The 20,652-nt window shown below is 36.6% G+C and overlaps 3 protein-coding genes across 3 annotated transcripts in view; 1 reads left to right on the top strand and 2 right to left on the bottom strand.

The window, feature by feature from the left end:
- The window catches only part of LOC125230677 (glutathione hydrolase 1 proenzyme-like), a 104,600-nt gene extending 102,885 nt beyond the window's left edge, over positions 1-1,715 (bottom strand). Inside the window, exon 1 of the mRNA XM_048135917.1 lies at positions 1,452-1,715. The gene's annotated coding sequence lies outside the window, so the exon portion shown is untranslated. The remainder of the gene's footprint in view (positions 1-1,451) is intronic.
- A 10,511-nt stretch (positions 1,716-12,226) lies between these two features.
- Positions 12,227-14,037, bottom strand: LOC125230101. The gene is made up of 3 exons (XM_048135118.1): positions 13,906-14,037; positions 12,940-13,070; positions 12,227-12,510 (listed from the first exon to the last, which is right to left on the bottom strand). The coding sequence occupies exons 1-3, from the start codon at positions 13,962-13,964 to the stop codon at positions 12,302-12,304; spliced, it is 399 nt and encodes a 132-aa protein (XP_047991075.1). The 5' UTR covers positions 13,965-14,037; the 3' UTR covers positions 12,227-12,301.
- A 4,964-nt stretch (positions 14,038-19,001) lies between these two features.
- On the top strand, positions 19,002-20,343 carry LOC125230056. Its single transcript, XM_048135041.1, has 2 exons — positions 19,002-19,113; positions 19,981-20,343. Exons 1-2 carry the CDS (start codon positions 19,017-19,019, stop codon positions 20,277-20,279), a joined length of 396 nt encoding a protein of 131 aa, XP_047990998.1. The 5' UTR covers positions 19,002-19,016; the 3' UTR covers positions 20,280-20,343.
- Positions 20,344-20,652: the final 309 nt, after the last annotated feature.

Genomic DNA, 20,652 nt, shown 5'->3' with positions numbered 1-20,652 from the left:
ATTAGGAATTGGTAAAGGCTGTCACACACGTGTTGTAATTATCTTTATTTTTTTAATAACTCGATAACCGTAAGAGTTAAGACGCTAGTTTCTTAGAGAAATTAATTGTATTTGATCTAAAGAATCTTCCCTTAAAGTTAACGGAATTCAATAAAAACAGGTTGTATGTAGTATAGGTATTAGGTATAACACGTGTATTTGTCATTCATTATTCATACGGTTTTAATTGCATTTCGAACTTGTTCGTAATTTGTAAGGTAATTTTTTTCATTTGAAACCGGAAAAATGCCGGTATTATACTTACGTTTCGCCGACCGGGTGAATTATAGAATTTTTAATTTATTAGCTTTTGAAATTCGAACATACAAACTACTATCCCCCCATTTTAGGGAAGTGGGGGGTTAGAAAGAGACAAAAAGTAACCTATGTCACTCTCCACCCCTTCAACTATGGAGATAGATTCGTTGCTCCGTTTTGCCGTGAAAGACAGACAATCAAACAGCTACACACACTTTCCCATTTATAATAATAGTATGCAATGGATGGATGAAGCAATGTGTGCAAGTAATTATTAATTACGGTACCTAATTCATCATTATGTTTTTTCAACAATTTCAACTACTGATGTGCCTTTCCAAAATTCTGCAATTTTCACAAAGGAAAACTTCGGAAACTTCCCATACTTGTATGGACAATTGTATGGATGGAAACTTTCCATTTCATAAATTTAAATTCCCTTTATTGTTCGTGAAAGTTTCGTGAATTTTTCAAGAAATTTGAGATTTTTTTGGAAAGTTTCCGCAACTTGCACATCACTAATTTCAACACATTTTTTTTTGAGCCTAAAATATCGTTGGATTCCAATGTGACGGCTCGTCCATCCTACAAAACATAACTCTATATCCGTTGTGCCATTTTGTAAGGGGCTGAACCGAGGTCGCATATAGGTATAATAACAAGAAACAGTGGCCAACCCTCTGGCCTTCGTCACTAGAGGGCTTAGCTCAGTCACTTTGTTTATGTAATTAAGTTTGACAAATCTATAATGTAAAAAAAAAGAAAAAAATAATTTATGTATATTATAATTTGTGTATAATTAGGTTTAAGCCCAAAGTATTAAAAATTTAATTTACATATGCCATAGAAATTTAAGAAGGTTAATGAATATCACAAAATACTGCAAAGAAAGTTTTCTAACTAAGACTGCATTTTGTGCATTATTGTTAAATTAATAAATTCTTGAACGCTTACCTACTAAGGTATCTAATGACTTACGTCAGCAAATAATAAAATTGAGCACGAATATCAAACATAATATTATTATCCTTCGATCAATAATAAGCGTAGAAAAATTCCTTAGAATCGATATCTTTATAAACCATGTATAACAGTTGTACGTTATGTTATATAATACGATTAACTTGCCTTAGGTATGCACATAAACCTATTACCTTCGTTCTTATCAGTAAACCATTCACGTGTGCAACTCGTACCACAACCAATGGTGCCGAAACCAATCCACGGTCAACACACACAAGAAACCACTTCTAATTTCATAACATGACATCAAAGAAGTGAATAAATTCAAAATTTGAATTCAGAATCACGGTTTAAAAATCGAACACGGTTTATATTTTAAATTAGTGAGCGTAAACGCGTGCGCGTCTGCGGCAGCGGCGTGCGCGCGATCAGTCGTGACGCCTCGGAACCGAGCCACTAACTAGTAGAACTTTTTGTACGCATCCTTTTAGGGATCAGCGGGACCGGCAAAAACTTGGAACACGTTTTGTCTTCTCGTTTGTGGAGGTTATGCTCGTGGTCGCGGTCTAATTTATGGATATGACGGCAATTATAATGCTCTGTAAGCAATTTCTTTGGTTTTAGTGTGGTTTTATTGCTTATGAATTTGTTAGTTACTATTTAAGCGAAATTGTATCTAGATGGAGTTTTATGTTTTTTTGTCGATTACGATATAATTATTTTCTTCTCTGTAGTTGCCTTACCACGAGTTTGAGATTGATATGAATATTACTTAACGTTTAAACTTTCTATGCATCTTGCACGCATAACAGAGCGAAAGAGATGTAATAGAATAAAGCAAGCAATACTTTAATATAACAATGTTTTTTAACCGACTTCAAAAAAGGAGGAGGTTCTCAATTCGACTGAATGTTTTTTTATTTTTTTATTTTTTTTTTGTATGTATGTTATTCGATATCTCCGAGAATCGTGGACCGATTTTCAAAATTTTTTTTTTGATCGAACTGGTATAACCCCGAGATGGTCCCATTGGCACCAAGTCAGGGTCTGATGATGGGATCCTGGAGAAATCGAGGGAACTCTTCAAATGTTATAGGCACATGTAATGTTTTTAGTCTATTTTTCAAAGGTACACCAGTATTTACGTCTGATGGTAATAATTTTATGTGGCTGAGCTGATGATGGAAGGTCAACTCCTCAATGGTTAGGAGTTTAAGGATAATTCTTTCACTACTGTACATGTATTCGGACTGATACATATAATATCACTAGGAACCACTAAAAATCAACAAATAAATAAACTTTTTAACAAAAAATAAAACCGCCTTCAAAAATAAGCGCGTTACAAAACACGGAGAAACTAAAAAGCCAAAAATAATAAACCTTTCAAATCAGATTTCTTATCGTATTGCAGTAAGCTAAACATCCAAATTATAAACAAATCAATTATTTTTGGAGTCGGTACCAGCCTGTGTATGGTTGGGTGGGGCAAACAGGCAATAGCAAGGCGACGAACAGGTCTGGTACCGACTCCAAAAATAATTGATTTGTTTATAATTTGGATGTTTAGCTTATTGCAATACGATAAGAAATCTGAATTGAAAGGTTTATTATTTTTGGCTTTTTAGTTTCTCCGTGTTTTGTAACGCGCTTATTTTTTTTTACTTGAAGTAGGGTATCCTTTTTTCCTAGTACCTACCTATAGATAACTATTATAAGTAAATAAAGGTTAAGGGGGCTAAGCGCTGGTACCCTAGTGGTAAGAGCGTGCGATTTTCGATCCGGAGGTCGCGGGTTCAAACCCCGGCTCGTACCAATGAGTTGAGAAATGTCATTTGATATTTGCCAGTCGCTTTTCGGTGAAGGAAAACATCGTGAGGAAACCGAACTAATTCCAATAAGGCCTAGTTACCCTTCGGGTTGGAAGGTCAGATGGCAGTCGCTTTCGTAAAACTAGTGCCTACGCCAAATCTTGGGATTAGTTGTCAAAGCGGACCCCAGGCTCCCTTGAGCCGTGGCAAATGCCGGGATAACGCAAGGAGGATGATTATGAAAGGTTAAGGGGGCAATGTTGACTAACTTTAACAGATTGAACTCGTGATGTGTCATATATATGACCTATTATGTTCAGTAAGTGCTTAACATTATCATTAACTAGGGGCCACATGTAATCAATTGACTCTCTATGGAATCTCTAGTTAATAATGTAATGTGTGTCAATGTTATGTGTTTATACCTTCTTCAATATATCACATAGGCAAAGTGGTTTTACCTATTCGTCAAATAACGAGGTATTAAGTTCACCTAGTCAGCACTGTACCTACACTGTAATAATGGCATTACTCACTACATTACATAAAAGGCAAATACATTGATCAATTCCGTGCTGGATGACTGCGCTCATTGTGTGACTGTCTGTCACTCATTCATGTAGATTCAATCGAAGACTAAATACTTATAAATAAATTAATCTGTTTCACTAAAACATGTATTATGTTACAATTAAGTAGTAAGGTCAATATGGATAAGTGTGTCATAAAAAGAAGTGTGTCTGGCCTCCACATTTGGCCTTTTTAAACAATGCTCAGTGTTTATCAAAGAGGATCGAGTATTATAGAGAGTTACTGTCAAAGTAAAATGTGTAATCACAGTGCATAGACTGCCATCTCTTGACACAGGCTTAAAACTTTTGAACCTCAATTTTGACAATTTAGTCCATATTGTTAGCTTGGTATGTGTTAAAATGTCAAATATTAATATAAGCGCCATCTAGGTGAGCGTACCCCGAAGGTGTAATGCCATCTAGGCCACCGTACCTTTTTCTGTATGGTACCGAGGTACGTTTTTTTCTTAGACTTTATCTGTCTATACGGAGTTATATATGTCTTTGGTGTTTATTAAGAGTTCAATACGTACTACTAATCGTGATCAGCAAGTAGCAAAAGGCAAAAGTATGAACTTGCAAAACCACCAGTAACAATGAGTAAAACGGCCAAATATGAAGGCCGGACACACTTTTCCTTATGACACACTTATCCGTATTGATATTGACCTTACTTCTATGGGGGTTATATTACATTGTAGTACTTACCTATGTACGATGGGCTAGCATTGCTAGCACGCTCACTGCAATATCATATTTTCGTTATCACTCAATCCAGTTGCAGTTGCTAAGTGTACTCCTTCGCTCTGCAGGCAATTCGTCTTTGGAATTGAGAGAGGGAGATCTCAATACGACAAGCACAGAGCAAGTTTTCCTTTAAACGTCAATTACGTAAACACTTCTCGCAGGTACGCCAACGTTGTTAGACAGTAATGGTTAAATGGGTACTATAAATGTATATGTATGTATATATTTATGTTATATGATTGTACTTATGTGTATGTTAGTTTATGTATGTATATAATTGTACTTATTTATGTATGTATTGATGCATATACTATTTAGATAGTGACTTATATCTATTTAAATTTCTGTTTTATTTTCCGCACCAATTGTAAGTTTCTGTTTGGTCCAATGGTTGACTGGTAGAGAATGCCTTAAGGCATTAAGTTCGCCATTTGTACTTTATGTTGTGCAATAAAGGTTAAATAAATAAATAAGGGTGGAACTGAAACTTGAGCATGAGCAGTTTCATGTACTCTGACTACCCCTCTTAACCCATATGTGCCCAACACTTACATTTTTTCCCTATTTATTGAGGTGAAAAGATCATTCTCCTACTTATTTAAATTAGTAGGTAGCGTGTTTTCAGCAGTGGGTCGAAAAAGACCCTATAGGCATACAGGCGTATGAATACTATGAATGTACTACGTAGATACTTCTTTGACTTCGGTCAGCTTGACTACCGGTCTAGCTTAGTGAGTTGAGAACATGCATGTGGCCGATGGTCTTGGGTTCATTTCATACCCTAGTAGGCAGTTATTTATGTGATGAGCACGGATATTCATTCATTGTTGAGTCATGGGTGTGTTCGAAGTGTAGAACGTTACAAATCAAAACGTTATCATTCTCATTCAATTGTTCAATTCAATTGTTAACGCCGCGCCATACTTCTGCAGCTTTCCGAGGAAGTTATCGCTATTCTGCATCGCGTTGCTGGAATAATGTGCCTCCGCCTTTGAGGAACCTGCAAAGTATTTATAGTTTTAAAACCAAGCTCAAGCAGTATTTATTAAACCACCAACTTAGCCAAGAAAACTTGAGACTTGACACGAGCTGCCTATAGTTAAACATTCATTTCTTATCTTTACCACTTGTTTTTTGTTCCTTCTGCAGCATGATTATTTGCCGTTGATGTTATTTAATAATGTTCACCATCCTGTAAACCCGTACATTTGATATTTAGTAATTAAGTTATGGTTTCACACAAAATCACGTTTGTTATTGTCTTGTTGTGACAAACCTGTCTTTTAGTTAGTGTAACCACCGCTGGCGCTAGTTGCAACTAGCAATTGCCACTTTAATGTACACCCATAGTATGGTTCGACCAAACGTTAAAACGCGGCGTGCGCGATCTGGTGTACGACTCTTTTTAATTAATTTGGTTTTTTTCTGTTTATAATTATTATTTTATTCTATGTGTCGATCACAGTCTGTTGTTATTTTTCTTGTAACGTTTTCACTTTCTTAACTGTTTGACCACGTTCTTGTATGTGTTTTGTATTTCTTCTGTCTGTTACCGTCCGTGAATCTTTCTCACTTGATGGTCTCATCGGAAGATCAGCGCTGGAAGTCACCAGCAACATGCTGAGATGAGGCCATTTCGTGGCACTTCATTCCTTTCTGTCTTGTTGTTATTATGTGTATTTTGTCTTACCTGTGTTCACGAATAAACGTTTATTCTATTCTATTCTCATAACATTCAAAATCATGAGTATCATCAGTATCATCACTAGTAAATTGCCAAAATGAGGAAGCACAGATGTAGTGCGAAAAGATTTGGTATTGTTACGGAAATGTACGCAGTTGTCATGCTATTTCAGTCAGTCTCAGTACAAGATGTACTGACATTGAAGGATTACGAATGAGAGGCTGTTTGAAGCCCAACGCCGAAGGCGGAAGCCTTTAATAACTCGAGTTTGTAAACCTTCAGACGCCCGTGATATAAGCAATGTTTTTCATCACATTCGCGACCAAATTTTAAAATTAAATATATTGAAATAACTACGCTGACATTTCGAACATTTGTCCGCCACGCCATCTTTGAGAGGTCGTGGAAGGCCCCACCCAGGTATTCATTATCGCCCTAGGGCGGTAAAATAGCTAATTACGTTTCAGTATGCAGGGATGTAATAACACCGTTTACGAGTGAGTGTTGTGAAATAGTACATTGTGCAACAAGGGAGGTAAGGGGGTCATTAAATACGAGAGTCCTGATATATTCACGACAGCCGCAGGCTGGAGTGAATATAGACACGAGTATTTAATATCCTTACCTCCTGAGTTACACACAATGTTTTTCATCACATTTGAGAGAAAAATACAAAAGAAAGTCATAAGGCAAAACCTTCAACGCAACGACGGCGCAAATACCAGTAGTGTATCTTCATCTATATCAGATTATTCACATTAAATTCCATTATTTTTGATAACAAACACTTTTTGAACGAAAAGAAACACGAAAATCCTGCATATAAATTAAATGCAATGTTCAAAAAAGCATATAAATCATATAATTGAACTAAATTTTTTACTTATTTAACATTCATTCATTAATTTTGATCTGTTGTACTCTCCGTTGCTAGGCAACGGTGGGCGCCTCGCGCTGGCACGCGGTCAAGTGCGAGTCGAGAACATATTGTCAGATTGTAAATTATAACGATTTATTTGAGTTAGATTTACGAAATAAATGCAAAACACACTGAAATAATTCTAAAACATAAATAAATTGCATTTTTCATACCGTATAATATCTTTTGTAGCTTAATAGTCTGGTTGTGCAACAAAAATCCTTGGCTGATTGAAACATCCTTTGCCTGAAGTATAGTACGGATTGAATTAATTTTTAAAACTAAATCCATTATTCCCTTGGGAATAAAATAGTACATTATGCTTCAGTACACGTAGACGCAATGAGACCTTTAAACAGCAAATGTGATGAGTGATGAAAATACAATTATGTTGAAATTGGAAGGAACCTTAGTTCACACCTGACTTTCATTCTTTACTCGAGCTCAGATCGTTTCCACGACTCCCATTGTTCAAAGCCAATGCGAGTATCAAGTACATTGTTATCAGGGATCATGTGTATAATCCCTTTGCTACAGAATATTGATCCGTGAGACTTGGTGAGAACGGCGTCTTTACTATGTAAATATTCAAGAGGTGATAGAATATGTAAATTATGTAATACACCTAATTATTATTTAAAACTTGTGTCACGCGTTCTTTTATTTAAAGTTATGTAAATAATGTTATGAGTTCATTAACTTATTAAATAGTTAAAACTAAATTTACATCTGAAAAGATGTAGGTTTAAAACCTACTATTTTGATTGTAAATGTTAAAGACGTTATAGTTTTGAACTAGTTTTCAGACGTCATTATTGTTAAGTCATTCAAGTGTGTTAAGTCATTAGTGCCTGTTCTATGAATTGGTTGAGGCGTTAGGGTATTCTTCTCTTTCCGAAACAAGACCGACTATAACCATTATCAACTTTAAAAGTAGATAATGGTTATTGGCTACGTGCACGACAATTACGCCCACTACCATGTGAACTTGAAGTGGAAAATGACAAAAAATGACATGTAAACAAACATTATATTTTAACGATTTTTCGTTAATTTTAAATAAATCGAATAACAAGAGCTACTATTTCAAGTGTAATTTAGGTAGATAGATTATAAAGACATGGATATAATACCAAAAATCAGTTTCCAAAGCATTACTCACGGTATAAACTTCCAACCCCAGACTACAGAAAGAGTCAATAAATTGGTGCTGGCAGGGCATATAAAGAATCTTGAAGAACATAGGAGTAATGGTACAAGTTCTTCGAGCTAGTGATATGGTATTCGCTAAACCTTCGTCCCGTTAATGCCATATAAAACAAATCTAAACGTAAGTACCTAGTCATGTCCGCGGCCGCAGAAATATCCGACACGGGCCTATTCCCAGGCTAGGCCTGAATCTTTAAGCATAATCTTTTACGGTAGGAAAAATACTAACAGCGTATTGAACAATATTAGGTAAACAAAGCTTAAATATAATTTATTATAATGGTTTGTTTTGACATGTCACTTACGTTTTCTTTTCACCGTAGCTATCCATTTAGTTCTTTGATCCAATTTCCAGTGTGCTCTAAGAAACGCATAGAACGTGCAACGACTATTTTATGCCATTATTTTTACAATTAACAATGAAACAACATTGATGCCCCATATCAAACATTACACATTGTATTATATTTTATGAGTTTTGATAGATGACAACCACAATCAGTGTCGATTTTGACCACCGCAAGCACTGCGATCGCTTTGCTTACCCCCTCCATGCACTTCGCACGAAGCCAATAGCCGCGTCCGTATCAAAATCAATTCGTAACAATAACAGATTGTTAAAACCGAATTGCCCTCTGGGACTAAAACTATTTTCACACCAAAAGTGTCATGTTGATGAGAACGCATAGTTACTTTCGACTTATCCATACTAATATTATAAATTAGAAAGTGTGTGTGTCTGTTTGTTTGTCCGTCTTTCACGAGAAAACGGAGCGACGAATTGACGAGATTTTTTAAGTGGAGATAGTTGAAGGGATGGAGAGTGACATAGACTACTTTTTGTCTCTTTCTAACCCCTCACTTCCTTAAAACGGGGGGTGGAAATTTGTGTGGAGCATTCCGCAATTTTCGAATTCAAGGCGAGTAAAGCCGCGGGCAAAAGCTAGTTACCTTATAATAAGTCGATGATAAGGAGATGGCATCTCCTTAGCATCGACTTAAATGCCATGAACGCCACACAATGGTGTTCTTCCGATTTGCGACGTCTAATAACTCCAATTTTTTTTTTCCGGTAGATAATATTTATTTACAAAAAGATAGTTACAAATATTACAAATACGTATCAAAGCATCAACAAAACAGGGAAATTTATGAAGTGGTGGAAGGATTGGGTAGGGCTGCGCCATCATTTAAGCCAAAGAAGTTTTTGAACGTGTTAAATTTGTATCGCGTACCCCGGATACACATGCTTGTAGCACGGATTATTGAAATTGTAATTTTTGATCTTAGCCAACCCATGACCACGCTGAGGGATCTGTCCCATCGTTCGGCGATTGCTTCACCCAGATGTTTCACAAAGGCAGACATAACTCCAATTTTTGGTTAATTACTTCGTTCTAGACACAACCCGCGCTTAATCAATAATCAACTGCTTGATTACTTTGAATTGCCTGCTTGACTTGTTTAATCTAATATGAAGGAGTGGAAAGTTCTTTAAACAAACTGACATGTTGATTTGTTAAGGGAACTATTTGGCTTTAGAAGGATGAAGTACGAGTAGTAGCGCTTATTGTCACAAATAGGCGTAATGTCATAGATATGTCAATGGTGGTGCGGCTGATGAGACTAATATGACTCCATAACTTCCATAAGATAACATCAGAGTAGAGTAGCCTATAAAGTGATACAGCACCAGGTGCCGTAGCCGAATGGCATTTCTGCGACGCGAAACGTAATCTGGCCCTGTCGCGCCAATACGCAAGAGCGATAGAGATAAATACGATCGTTTCGTTCCGTGAGCGTTTGTGCCATTCGGCTACGTAACCTGCACTGTCAAGTAATGCAATTCTTTGCCGGCGTTTATACATATTTTCCGGCTCGTATATCCCAGCAAACTTCAAATCAAGGGTCATGAGGGACCGTCTGGGCGAATGCACTCCATCATAGGCCTTTTTTCGCCTCGGCTATATAGTCTGTGATCATGAGTAAGCCCATTTATAATTTTAAGGTATACACCTAGTGAATAAGTGAAGCGCTGGTGGCTTAGCGGTAAGAGCGTGCGACTTTCGATCCGGAGGTCGCGGGTTCGAACCCCGGCTCGTACCAATGAGTTTTGCGGAACTTATGTGCGAAATGTCATTTGATATTTGCCAGTCGCTTTTCGGTGAAGGAAAAACATCGTGAGGAAACCGGACTAATCCCAATAAGGCCTAGTTACCCTCCGGGTTTGGAAGGTCAGATGGCAGTCGCTTTCGTAAAACTAGTGCCTACGCCAAATCTTGGGATTAGTTGTCAAAGCGGACCCCAGGCTCCCATGAGCCGTGGCAAAATGCCGGGATAACGCAAGGAGGATGATGATGACACCTAGTGAATAAGTGCGTTCTACTGCAGCGCAAAAGTCTTACTTCTTTCTCACCATTGATTGTGATTCAGCCCAATGCACGTTGTAATAGATGATTATGATATTATTGTAGTCAGAATTTCCTTGAATATTTCCTTCTCCTTCTTCTTCTTAGTCGTATACTCTTGTCAGAGTAGTCGTGGTCATTGCGGTCGTTGTGCTGCCTTTTTAATGGTTTCCCGCCATATTGCTCTATTTGCAGCGTTCCGCGCGCAGAGACTTAAGGGTGACCCGGTGAGAGCCCTCACTTGGTCTGTCCATCGCATTGAGGGGCGCAGTCTGGGTCTTAATTGTACCGCCCACTCTTCCCTGAACAACAAGTCTCTCTATGGCGGAGTCTTCCCTACGTGTAACGTGACCGAAATAGCTAAGGGTGCGAGAGTGAACGACATCTGACAGTCTTTGTTTGACTTTGAGCTCCTGAAGAATAGATACATAGAGACAATGTTTCCTTATCAATGTATAATTTGTATAAACTTGCCTTTTGTCCGCGTTGTCATCGTCACTAATAAAAAAAATTGTACCTAAGTTTTGTTTTTAAAGTTATGGATGTGGTTTGTGGCATATTTTCCATTACTTCAGTCATCTTTTGTACTAATTAAATATTAATATTCATCATAAGTAATGACTGATTATTTGCCCACCTACATAGCATTACGCATCATTATTCTTAACCGAGCGGTGTTCCTTTTGGGAAATGATTCAGCAGTTCACTGATCAATCTAATCATCCTTGAACTTGGACGAGTGGCGTCGAGACGGCGTTGCATAATGTTTATTTTACTGTCAGCATTAAATTAGATATAGGAACATTATGACAGTCAAAGTACCTAAGTGAATTAAGGATGTGTTTACCCACTTTGACTGTGAATTAGTATACTCGTCTAGAGCCTCTACCGTGAATTTTTGACGTTTTACAAGTAGAATACGTCATTCGATAGCGTTTTGGAAAATGATACTAATGACGAGGCACACTAAAAGGTTATGACAGATGGCGCCACCTTATTAGTCCATTGCACAGATAAAGAATTTAATACGTGAGAGCGAGAAGATTTTTTTACTCTCTCACATAGGTATATGACAGTTACATGCTTAGGCACTTGCACTTGCAAATGTCAGTGTGCCTCCTCATTAGGAAAGGGAAATGTTACATAGAAAGAAAAATAACACACATTTTTCGTGACGCTACGAGTATCGAGTAGGTAACGTATTCTATAACATCAAAATATTAAGTCGATTGCAGATCATTAGATCAGAAAAATCCTAGACAGGTCATAAATATGGTCAAGTGCGAAAACAACTTTCTCGTCCTTCTTCTGTTCTTTCGCGGACTTAATGGACTTTGCGATCTATTGTTTTATGAGTCTATATAATCAACGAATTACGCTGACATACAATTAAACGGCTACTTTTGTGATTGTCGGACGACTGCTTCGGTCTTGAAGAAGTTCAAAATTGACGACAGATTTTCTAAAATTTGCAATTTCATTTGAATCCTTACAATCTTTGGGAACTCACACAGCCAAAACTCCACGGAAGGACTCATTCGACACACTTTTAAAATAATACATAAATTAACTAGGAACAATTTACTGCCAAAAATATATACACAGCACATAGATGACATACCTTGTAGCGCTGCTACTTCAACAGTTCAAATCCATAACTACAACAACCATGCTTTTGAAAATGGACGCGCTCAAGCCGTAGTCTCAATGAGTTTCTTCTCTGTCTGTTCCGAGTGTTCTGACCAGGAGAGAGCTGGTTCATTCTGGAAGCCGCTGACCCTCAGGAGTTTGGAGACGAAGAAGTTGTTCACGATGGCGTCGTTGATGCTCCTGGTTTTGTTGTCGGGGTTCTCGAAGGAATTTGGCGTGAAAATTTTGACGTTGGTGCGCGTGATATTGGCTGAAAAAGGTGTTTTGTCAGTTAAGCGAGCTGTTTGGAAAGAGAAGAGTCGTAGGATGTATTGAATCTCATATATCAGCAGTTCTCAAAAATTTTGTACATAGCCAGCTATTTTTGTTACCAACATTTAGTAATATAAGTCGACTTTCGTAAGATATATAAGTATATACAGGATAATTGATATTTCCAAGACGATTATTTAAATGCTAACTTAACAACACTACTTATTCACCACTGAATAAATGAATATGACTTTATATTTTTATAAATATAATAGCTTATGAACTTGCATCTATGCTGATTGCAAATTAACAACTTGAACTTTAACATGGCAGGTTGAACATCAACAAATTACTTAGATAATTATTTCTCCTTTGTATGTTAGGTACTGTAAAAACCCGAAGTACGATGTATTATTGTATTATTTACCGTTTATGACTCCAGACTTGTGCTCGATGTAGCAGTACGTGTATCCGATGAAAATACCGATGGTAATCGAGAGAGCGGTGATCAAGAGCAGTGCTGCGGCACACGCCAGGCACATGGCCACTTGCGGTCTCCTATCAAACAGATGTGGTGCGATCATTAAGGTACAATAATAAGGAGATGACCAGGAGAGAGGGAAGATGATCATGTTTTGTCCCGCATGGGTGTACTCGTAATATACGTCCATGTGTTACTAGCAGAATATACCATGTCTGAGAATGCGGCACCGCGACATGATACATTCGGTATCTAGAGACAGTTTTCGAGATGATGTGATGAGCTCAAGGATACCGAACTCCAAGAGGTCTGTTTCGCAGTAAAACGAGAAGATTTGAGGATGAAAAGTGCGGGAGGGCTGCCGGAACAGTAACCTGCACCTTCAACTCCAGGGAATTGGACTGAATGAACACGTGATCGACAGCCCGCCTGCTTCCGGCCGGGCGTCCTTACACTGCATCAACATCTATCTACTATGCGTATGGGTGAGATCAATAGAATCAGCAAGCCAAGTGGCCATGGAATATCGCAGTGTCTGAGGTGTTCAAAAGTATCTTAAGACGAGCTCTACGGCCGCGGGCTACATAACTTTTCTAAGTTTTATGACTTCCAAACAAGTTTAGTTGCATAGTTCACCGAGTAAGAAAAATGTCTGAGTGGCCATTATAACTTGGGAATCCTTCGTTGCAAATTCCTTATCCTTACAGTTTTCACTCAGATTTTTTTTATTGTTTTTTAATTTAATATCTAGGAAAGTCGCTTAAATGAAGTTGTTAAACCAAACACATATTGTCCTCTATCCCTATACGTGAAAGTTCATATTTTCCTTGTATGTTGTATGTAACTTGTAAGGGGTGCTATGAAACCTGCAATGCCACATATTTTGCCATAAAGTCCGTAATTTGCACTTACCCTTTTAAGAAGCCAGGTAAAGACTCCTCTTGTAAAACAGTGTAACCCATTACGTCCATGTTAAGAATATCTGCTTCAAAACACTATAAAAATTGTATAAAATCTTGGAAAAGTGACAAATGTGACTTTTTTTATTAGTTTTATTTTATGCACTAGTTTTCGGGCAGTGTTTGTTTTTGGTCGTCAAACTACGAAGGAAAAGCAAAAAGAATAAATACGTGCTTGAAAAAGGAGCTCTAATAAATGTTTTGTGACGGCAAAAAATGTCCAGCAAATGAGGGTGCAAAAATTAAAGCTCTGTTACCTACTATGTTTTAGCTGACATCAAAAGAGGAGATTTTTAATTAATAGTTCAATGTAAATTAAAAATTAATAGATAGGTATTTCGTATTTTTACTCAATATAAGACGGAATGGAGCTTTTTACAAAGATTTCAGTAACTGTGCGAGTGTGATAGCATTATAATTATCTCGTGTATAATGTGTAGCAATAGGCGGAACGAAAATCCCTGTAAAAAGCGTTCACTATTCGATGCCTTAGAAAATTTTCGAGGAAAACCCCAATTATTTCGAACTTAGTGACTGTAAATATAATCACTATCGATCTCTGTTGAATAATACCTAATAGGTATTATTGAGAATCAAGTCTGAAATAAAATTTGGTATAAAACAGAGATGGCCCCTGGATGGGCCGAATATTCGGTAAATATTCTTACGTCCAGTTGAGGCAGTGCGGTAAGTGTCTACAGATTTGCTACAGAATGATCTCTAGGATGTCTAGGATCTTTAAGGTGCGACCACACCGCTGCTCAAAAAACAGCGACGGTACGGAATCGCAGTGACGCATCGTATCCGTACCGTTTTTACCGCATGCTCCCCATACCTTGATAGGCTACTTGTCTCCTAGTCAAATCAGCTTCTTTTTAGAACTTTCAAAATAAATTGGAACGACTTTCTAATATGGAATTTATATGAAATCGAATTGAGTGACGTCACGGTCAACACTGCAGTTACTTTATATATTTATACCTAACTTATTAAATATAAATTGGATTTCAAAATAACTTCTGTCCATGTTTTTCTTATATTTATCTAATGCTTTATTTCGTGCATGGTATAAAAGATTTTTCCCCTCACTAGCTCGGAAACACGTGTTTTGTCCTTTAATACCAGCGGGTAAAAACGCATTTTATTCACTAGTGGGTAAAGCAATTTGACCTTGAATAAAGTAAAATTAACTGCTTTACAATTTATAGTGTAGTGTGTGTACCACACCTTACCCACACATGTGCATAGCTTAGTATATATTGGCATGTACTTGTTATTTAAGACACATTAAACGTATACTCCATACGAAGTAGTTATCATTTACGCTCCACATCACATGGCGACCCTGCCAGTGCGGCCTTGCGCCGCACTGGCGGCGCGCTGCGCCAGCCAGTCTAGTAAATAAGTAATACTTTTTGTTTTGTGCAATACTTTGACATTTTCGAGCGGTGAAAGTGATTCAATCGACAGGACGATAAATTTTGATTAAAAAGTGATCGATGAAGTTATGGTGAAAACGCGGAACTTTAAAAATAAATGTGCTCCGTCAAACAATGTAAATAGACATTTGCAGTTCCTTACATAAAATATAAAAGTACATGGGAAATAAAGTGCGTACCTAAGTACTGACATTCAGCGGTGAATAAAAACATTATAATTGGTGGACAGTTGTAAGTGACATGTATACAACTTATTAAAAATGGATAATTCTAAATGAATTCTCAAAGTGATGACAATAGGTAATATATGTAGTAAGTACTTCAAAGAACTGAAAGGTGTTGTGTCCTTGATACTATGAGGCCTGCGTCATCTACGTGTGTTTGGTTCACGGGGGATCATTCCGGCAGTAAGGAGCAGCAGTTGATAATTCAGTGGTTTCGATTCTTTCCAATATTTCATGACATTGCGGCTTTTTCGTACATACGAGTATTCCTTGTTTTGTTTTTATTTTTACTGTGTTTTTTGCTACTTCTGTAATGTGAAATAATAAGTACTAATATTAATTCGTAATAGGTGATAAAAATGTGGAAAATTATTTTGAGAATTGTTATTTTTAAGACTTAATATGCTGCTTGATGACGAAATAGTAGTTACGTATAATATGGTTAAAAGCATAGCACATGTTAATTCATTTTTTACCTCAATAGTAATAATTAATTGTATCATTTAATCTCAACTTTGCATTATGTAATTCAAATTGTAAATTTAACAAGATTATTTCTGCACTTGGATACACCATTCGTCATAAGGTACAGGTGGGCCGCGTCATCCGCGACACGTGTTCACATATAAGGGATCGGTATGTAGCTTCTGTTATTACGTCTCGAATTTCAATTTCAACATAATGCATTATTAATAGTATTGTGCAATCATTTAGATTACTTCAAATTTATCGTATTTAACTTGGCAATTGCATATAATTATAATCTTACCGACTTTTGACCATATTAAACTGAAAATTAGTATTTAGAACTAGATTGTTAAGAAATAATAATGTACTTGAATGTTTCAGATTTTTTTTTCTCGGAATTGACTATAATATGTTTTACGGATTTAACAATGTGTGGAAAATAAATATATTTAAGATCTAATAAGAGATAAAAAGTTGGATTATTTTAAATTGGTGTAAAATGGATATGGAATTTGTTGGTATATGAAAAGTTTTTGTTATTTAGGTATAGGAGTGTCAAGTTTTGTTTTATTTTGCGACGGATTTTATGGCTAGAGGTTTTATTAATGTTGGTAATTGTATGTACTTATAGGTAAAGGGTGGAATAGAAAAGAATGGTTTGTATTTTGAAATTAGGTATGTGTGCGAGATTTTGGAAGTCGAGTAAACTGAAGCAGGTAATTTTTTCAAAGAGCGACTGGTCTGATCAACCAAGGGTTGTTGAAATTCTTATTTGTTGAAGTTTTATGGTGTTGGTTTAATTGTGGTTGGTAAATGAATGTTTTTTTTTAATGAGTGTTACTGAATCGATATACTTATAAATATGCCTATCGTATCATCGGCAGCCCGAGAGGGGTCATGAGCGATATGGTATAGCAAGGGTACGCCGGGGTACAAGGCAGGTAGGGAATCCTTGGAGATCTGATCATGATTTGATCGAGCATCAATCGTGAAGACTCCTTGGACACATGGAAGGTTATTATGTAAGGACGTGTTAAAAGAACTGCCTGTGTGAGTAAATATATTGTATGTGTGCGCGCTTAAAAATAAATATCCTTGTATCCTGAGCAAATAAATAAATAAATATATAGTAAGGTCGGCCGGCCAGGTAAGTAAATGCGTTGTGTACCCTTGCCATAAAAAAGAGAAGCACGCTTTAGATGCACAACTATATACAATGTTATTATTATAATAAACAAAATGAAGACGTCTATCAATTAAAAATAATACTTGCAAGTCAGTAAATTATGAAATAAGAAATATGATTGTTCCCAGGTACCCAGGGTTGGAATTATATACTCTTAACGTACGTTTAATTTGGATTTAAAATGTATCGACGGATACTTATTTGTCTGTGGAAATGAAATATATACCTACTTAGTGATCGTTTTAAGGTTTTTTTTAAGTCTATGATGTTATTCGTAGTCTTTTCTGCTTAGTTTTATATAAATAGGTATATTGTTTAACACACGTTTCGTCATCAACGCCGTCATAAAAGTAACTGTATAACCTATAAGTTGTATAACCTTTATAAAAATACATGGGTACCCACCCATGGTAATAACTATTGTATGGTGCCTTAGCGTATAATGGAAATTTGTGTTTATTTTAGACAAATTTTGTATAACTTGTAATTTTCATTTATTGAAAAATGTATGAGTAACTCTTTAAATTGAATTTATTAATCAGCAAATATTCTTTCTTTCAACTTCAAGTGTTTTTACTGTACCTACCTAATACTTGTATAAAAAAAAGATTTAATTTTGTATAATACATACTTTCACTAAGATCTTTTGCTTACATTAGATAATCTTCCTTACTTTTTACTTTGTGTAATTCTTTTTTTTTAAATTTAGAAAAAAAATATTCCTCATAGTATAAAACAATATTTTTTTTTCTCTGAGGGGGAAGGTGTAGTGTGTGTACCACACCTTACCCACACATGTGCATAGCTTAGTATATATTGGCATGTACTTGTTATTTAAGACACATTAAACGTATACTCCATACGAAGTAGTTATCATTTACGCTCCACATCACACATGGGGTCATGGGGTCCAATACATTTCACGACTCCTCTGCTTCCAAACAGACTCTAAAGAGTTTTATATAAGCACTTTTTTAATTCTCTTTGGTCTACGGCTGACAGTTGCCAACTTTTATTTATTATTTAGATGGCATGGGTCAATTTTTGCAAGTTACTGAATTCAACTGGTTTTTACACCTTTTATACGTTATTTAAATGAACGTGTTCATTCACCAATTTGATCATGTGTATATGCCAATCTTGTAGCGTTTTAGGACTTTTTATTGGTGAATTATTATATGCTGCACAGAAGTAAGTACTTATCTTAAAAATGTTTTTAATGTACGTCCTCAGTATGTGCTTCATGCACCACAATGCAGAATTTTCTTTATATCCCATATTGTGTAAGCACCAACAGCCAGGCATTTCTTTTGTTTCCTATGCATCGACTTATATAATTATTAATTCATGAAAACTGGCTTACGGGTGCCAAGAATGGTGCCAGGTAATGTATTTTATGAAGATAATATAAATAAATAAATAAATATTATAGGACATTCTTACACAGATTGACTGAGGCCCAAGGTGAGCTCAAGAAGGCTTGTGTTGTGGGTACACAATCAATGGGTTGGCATAGAAAACATCCATGATTCAGGAACAAATATCTGTCAAATAAATTCCCTTACCGGGATTCGAACCCGGGACCGATACCGACCGGGACCGGGGCCGGAGGGATATATATAAATTATATGTCTATGTTTTTATATGTTTTTCGTCTTCCAGATTAGTAATATAAAACTCAAAATCACTAATTGTTTATTGCAGATTAGTGCAGTGCGCGGCAATCGGGTCTGTGTTCACGTGCCTAATGTTCTCTTTCACGATCATGCTGATGCTGGGCGTGGGGCTTGGGTACAATCACGCCTACGTCGAGATCACTGGGAAAAAGTCTAGACTGAGAACTGGTAATTTTATTACTAAGCTTTTTAATCGGATCAGAAGATTCCAGGTTCGAGTCCTGGCAGGGACGCCATGTGATGTGGGAACTAAAGGACAAGTCGTTTATTTGGAATATAGGTTTATTCTGCTTAATAGGATTACAGGGTGCCCAACTGCCCATACTTATATAGTGCGGTTAGGAGTAGTAGTGTGAGTGTGGCCTGTCACACTACAAGCTCATGTGTGACGGGTTAAGTATTTTGCTATCCCTTTTGCTCCCGTGGGAGTAGACTGTGGGATTTGGCTTCAATTGGGCGACGGGCTAGCTAGCAACCTGTACAGATGTAGTGTGAAAAGCTGTTCCTTCGTATTTTTCCGGAAACGTTCGTATTTATCATGCTAGTTCAGTGTCAATACGTGTCTTGTACTGAAACTGACTGAAATAGCATAACGCGTTAGTAAGTTTCCGTAAAAATACGAAGGAAAAGTTTTTCGCACTACATCTGTACCATAATTTCGCTGATTTTTGTGATTTCGCTTACTTTCAACTCCTCAACAGCTGCTAAATGTAACACAGGAACTTGAGCTATGCTCTGCCTACACCTCTTGATATTAAAAGATTACGATGCGTAGTTAACTTATGTTATGACCTACAATTATGTCGAAATTAAGAAAATATGTTTCCGACTTAATAATTTCTGTGATACTTATTATTGAGACTTTACCAATATTCTGCAACTAACATATCTGTGATACTTTCACCAAACATGGACTAATACCTAAGTAATGCAAGATATTTGTTATTTAGTGTTTCCAACCAGATTGTGAATATTGAATGACCACTTAAACAATCTGAGAATTTAACAGAATCATAATTATATTTTTGTTGGCAGATAATGAAACTACTGGTGCAATAGGAACCAACAACACAAATATCACAGAAAGCAAGGAGAAACAAAATATATTAGATGATACCGTATTCGGATTGCCTAGTGATTTCGAGGCTGATGAATGGCGTTTAAAGCGAAACCGGATCTCAAGTTCAGATGCTAACGCTACCACGGAAGATTCTCCCCTATCCCCTACCATGGTAATCCCTCTCCGGTCGAAGAGTAATCATTTGCTTATACAAATACTCAGAAAAGTGGAGAAGCAAAAGAAAAATATAACCTTGGAGATCGTCGCAACGTGATACGGAGAAAGATGGGATGGGACCTAATCTCAATTTGTTGTGTTTTTGTAGACGTGAAACATTGGTTTTATTGTGTGGCATGGTCTATCAGTTTTATACTTTGTACATATAAATGCGTGTACACTGTACAGTACAGCGTTATTGTTTTACTTGCCTTGAATAAATGGGTATTATGTTGCATTAAAAGAAATGTAACTTTACCTTTTAATCAATTAGTAACTTTTTATGCGTGTAGTACTTATATTGTTTTGCGTAGTATAGTTTGTGGTAGATTTCGTCTAAGTCTACATTTAGTACACCTACTTACAAGGTTAAAGGCTATAAAACTTCTATTTATTAAGTAATCCAGTCAGGCCATCCATCTTTCCAGTCA

This window comes from Leguminivora glycinivorella, chromosome 10 (assembly GCF_023078275.1).
Source record: "Leguminivora glycinivorella isolate SPB_JAAS2020 chromosome 10, LegGlyc_1.1, whole genome shotgun sequence".
Taxonomy (NCBI): Eukaryota; Metazoa; Arthropoda; class Insecta; order Lepidoptera; family Tortricidae; genus Leguminivora; species Leguminivora glycinivorella.
The sequence above is the reverse complement of the archived record's forward strand: the minus strand, read 5'-3'. Positions and strand labels throughout refer to the sequence as shown.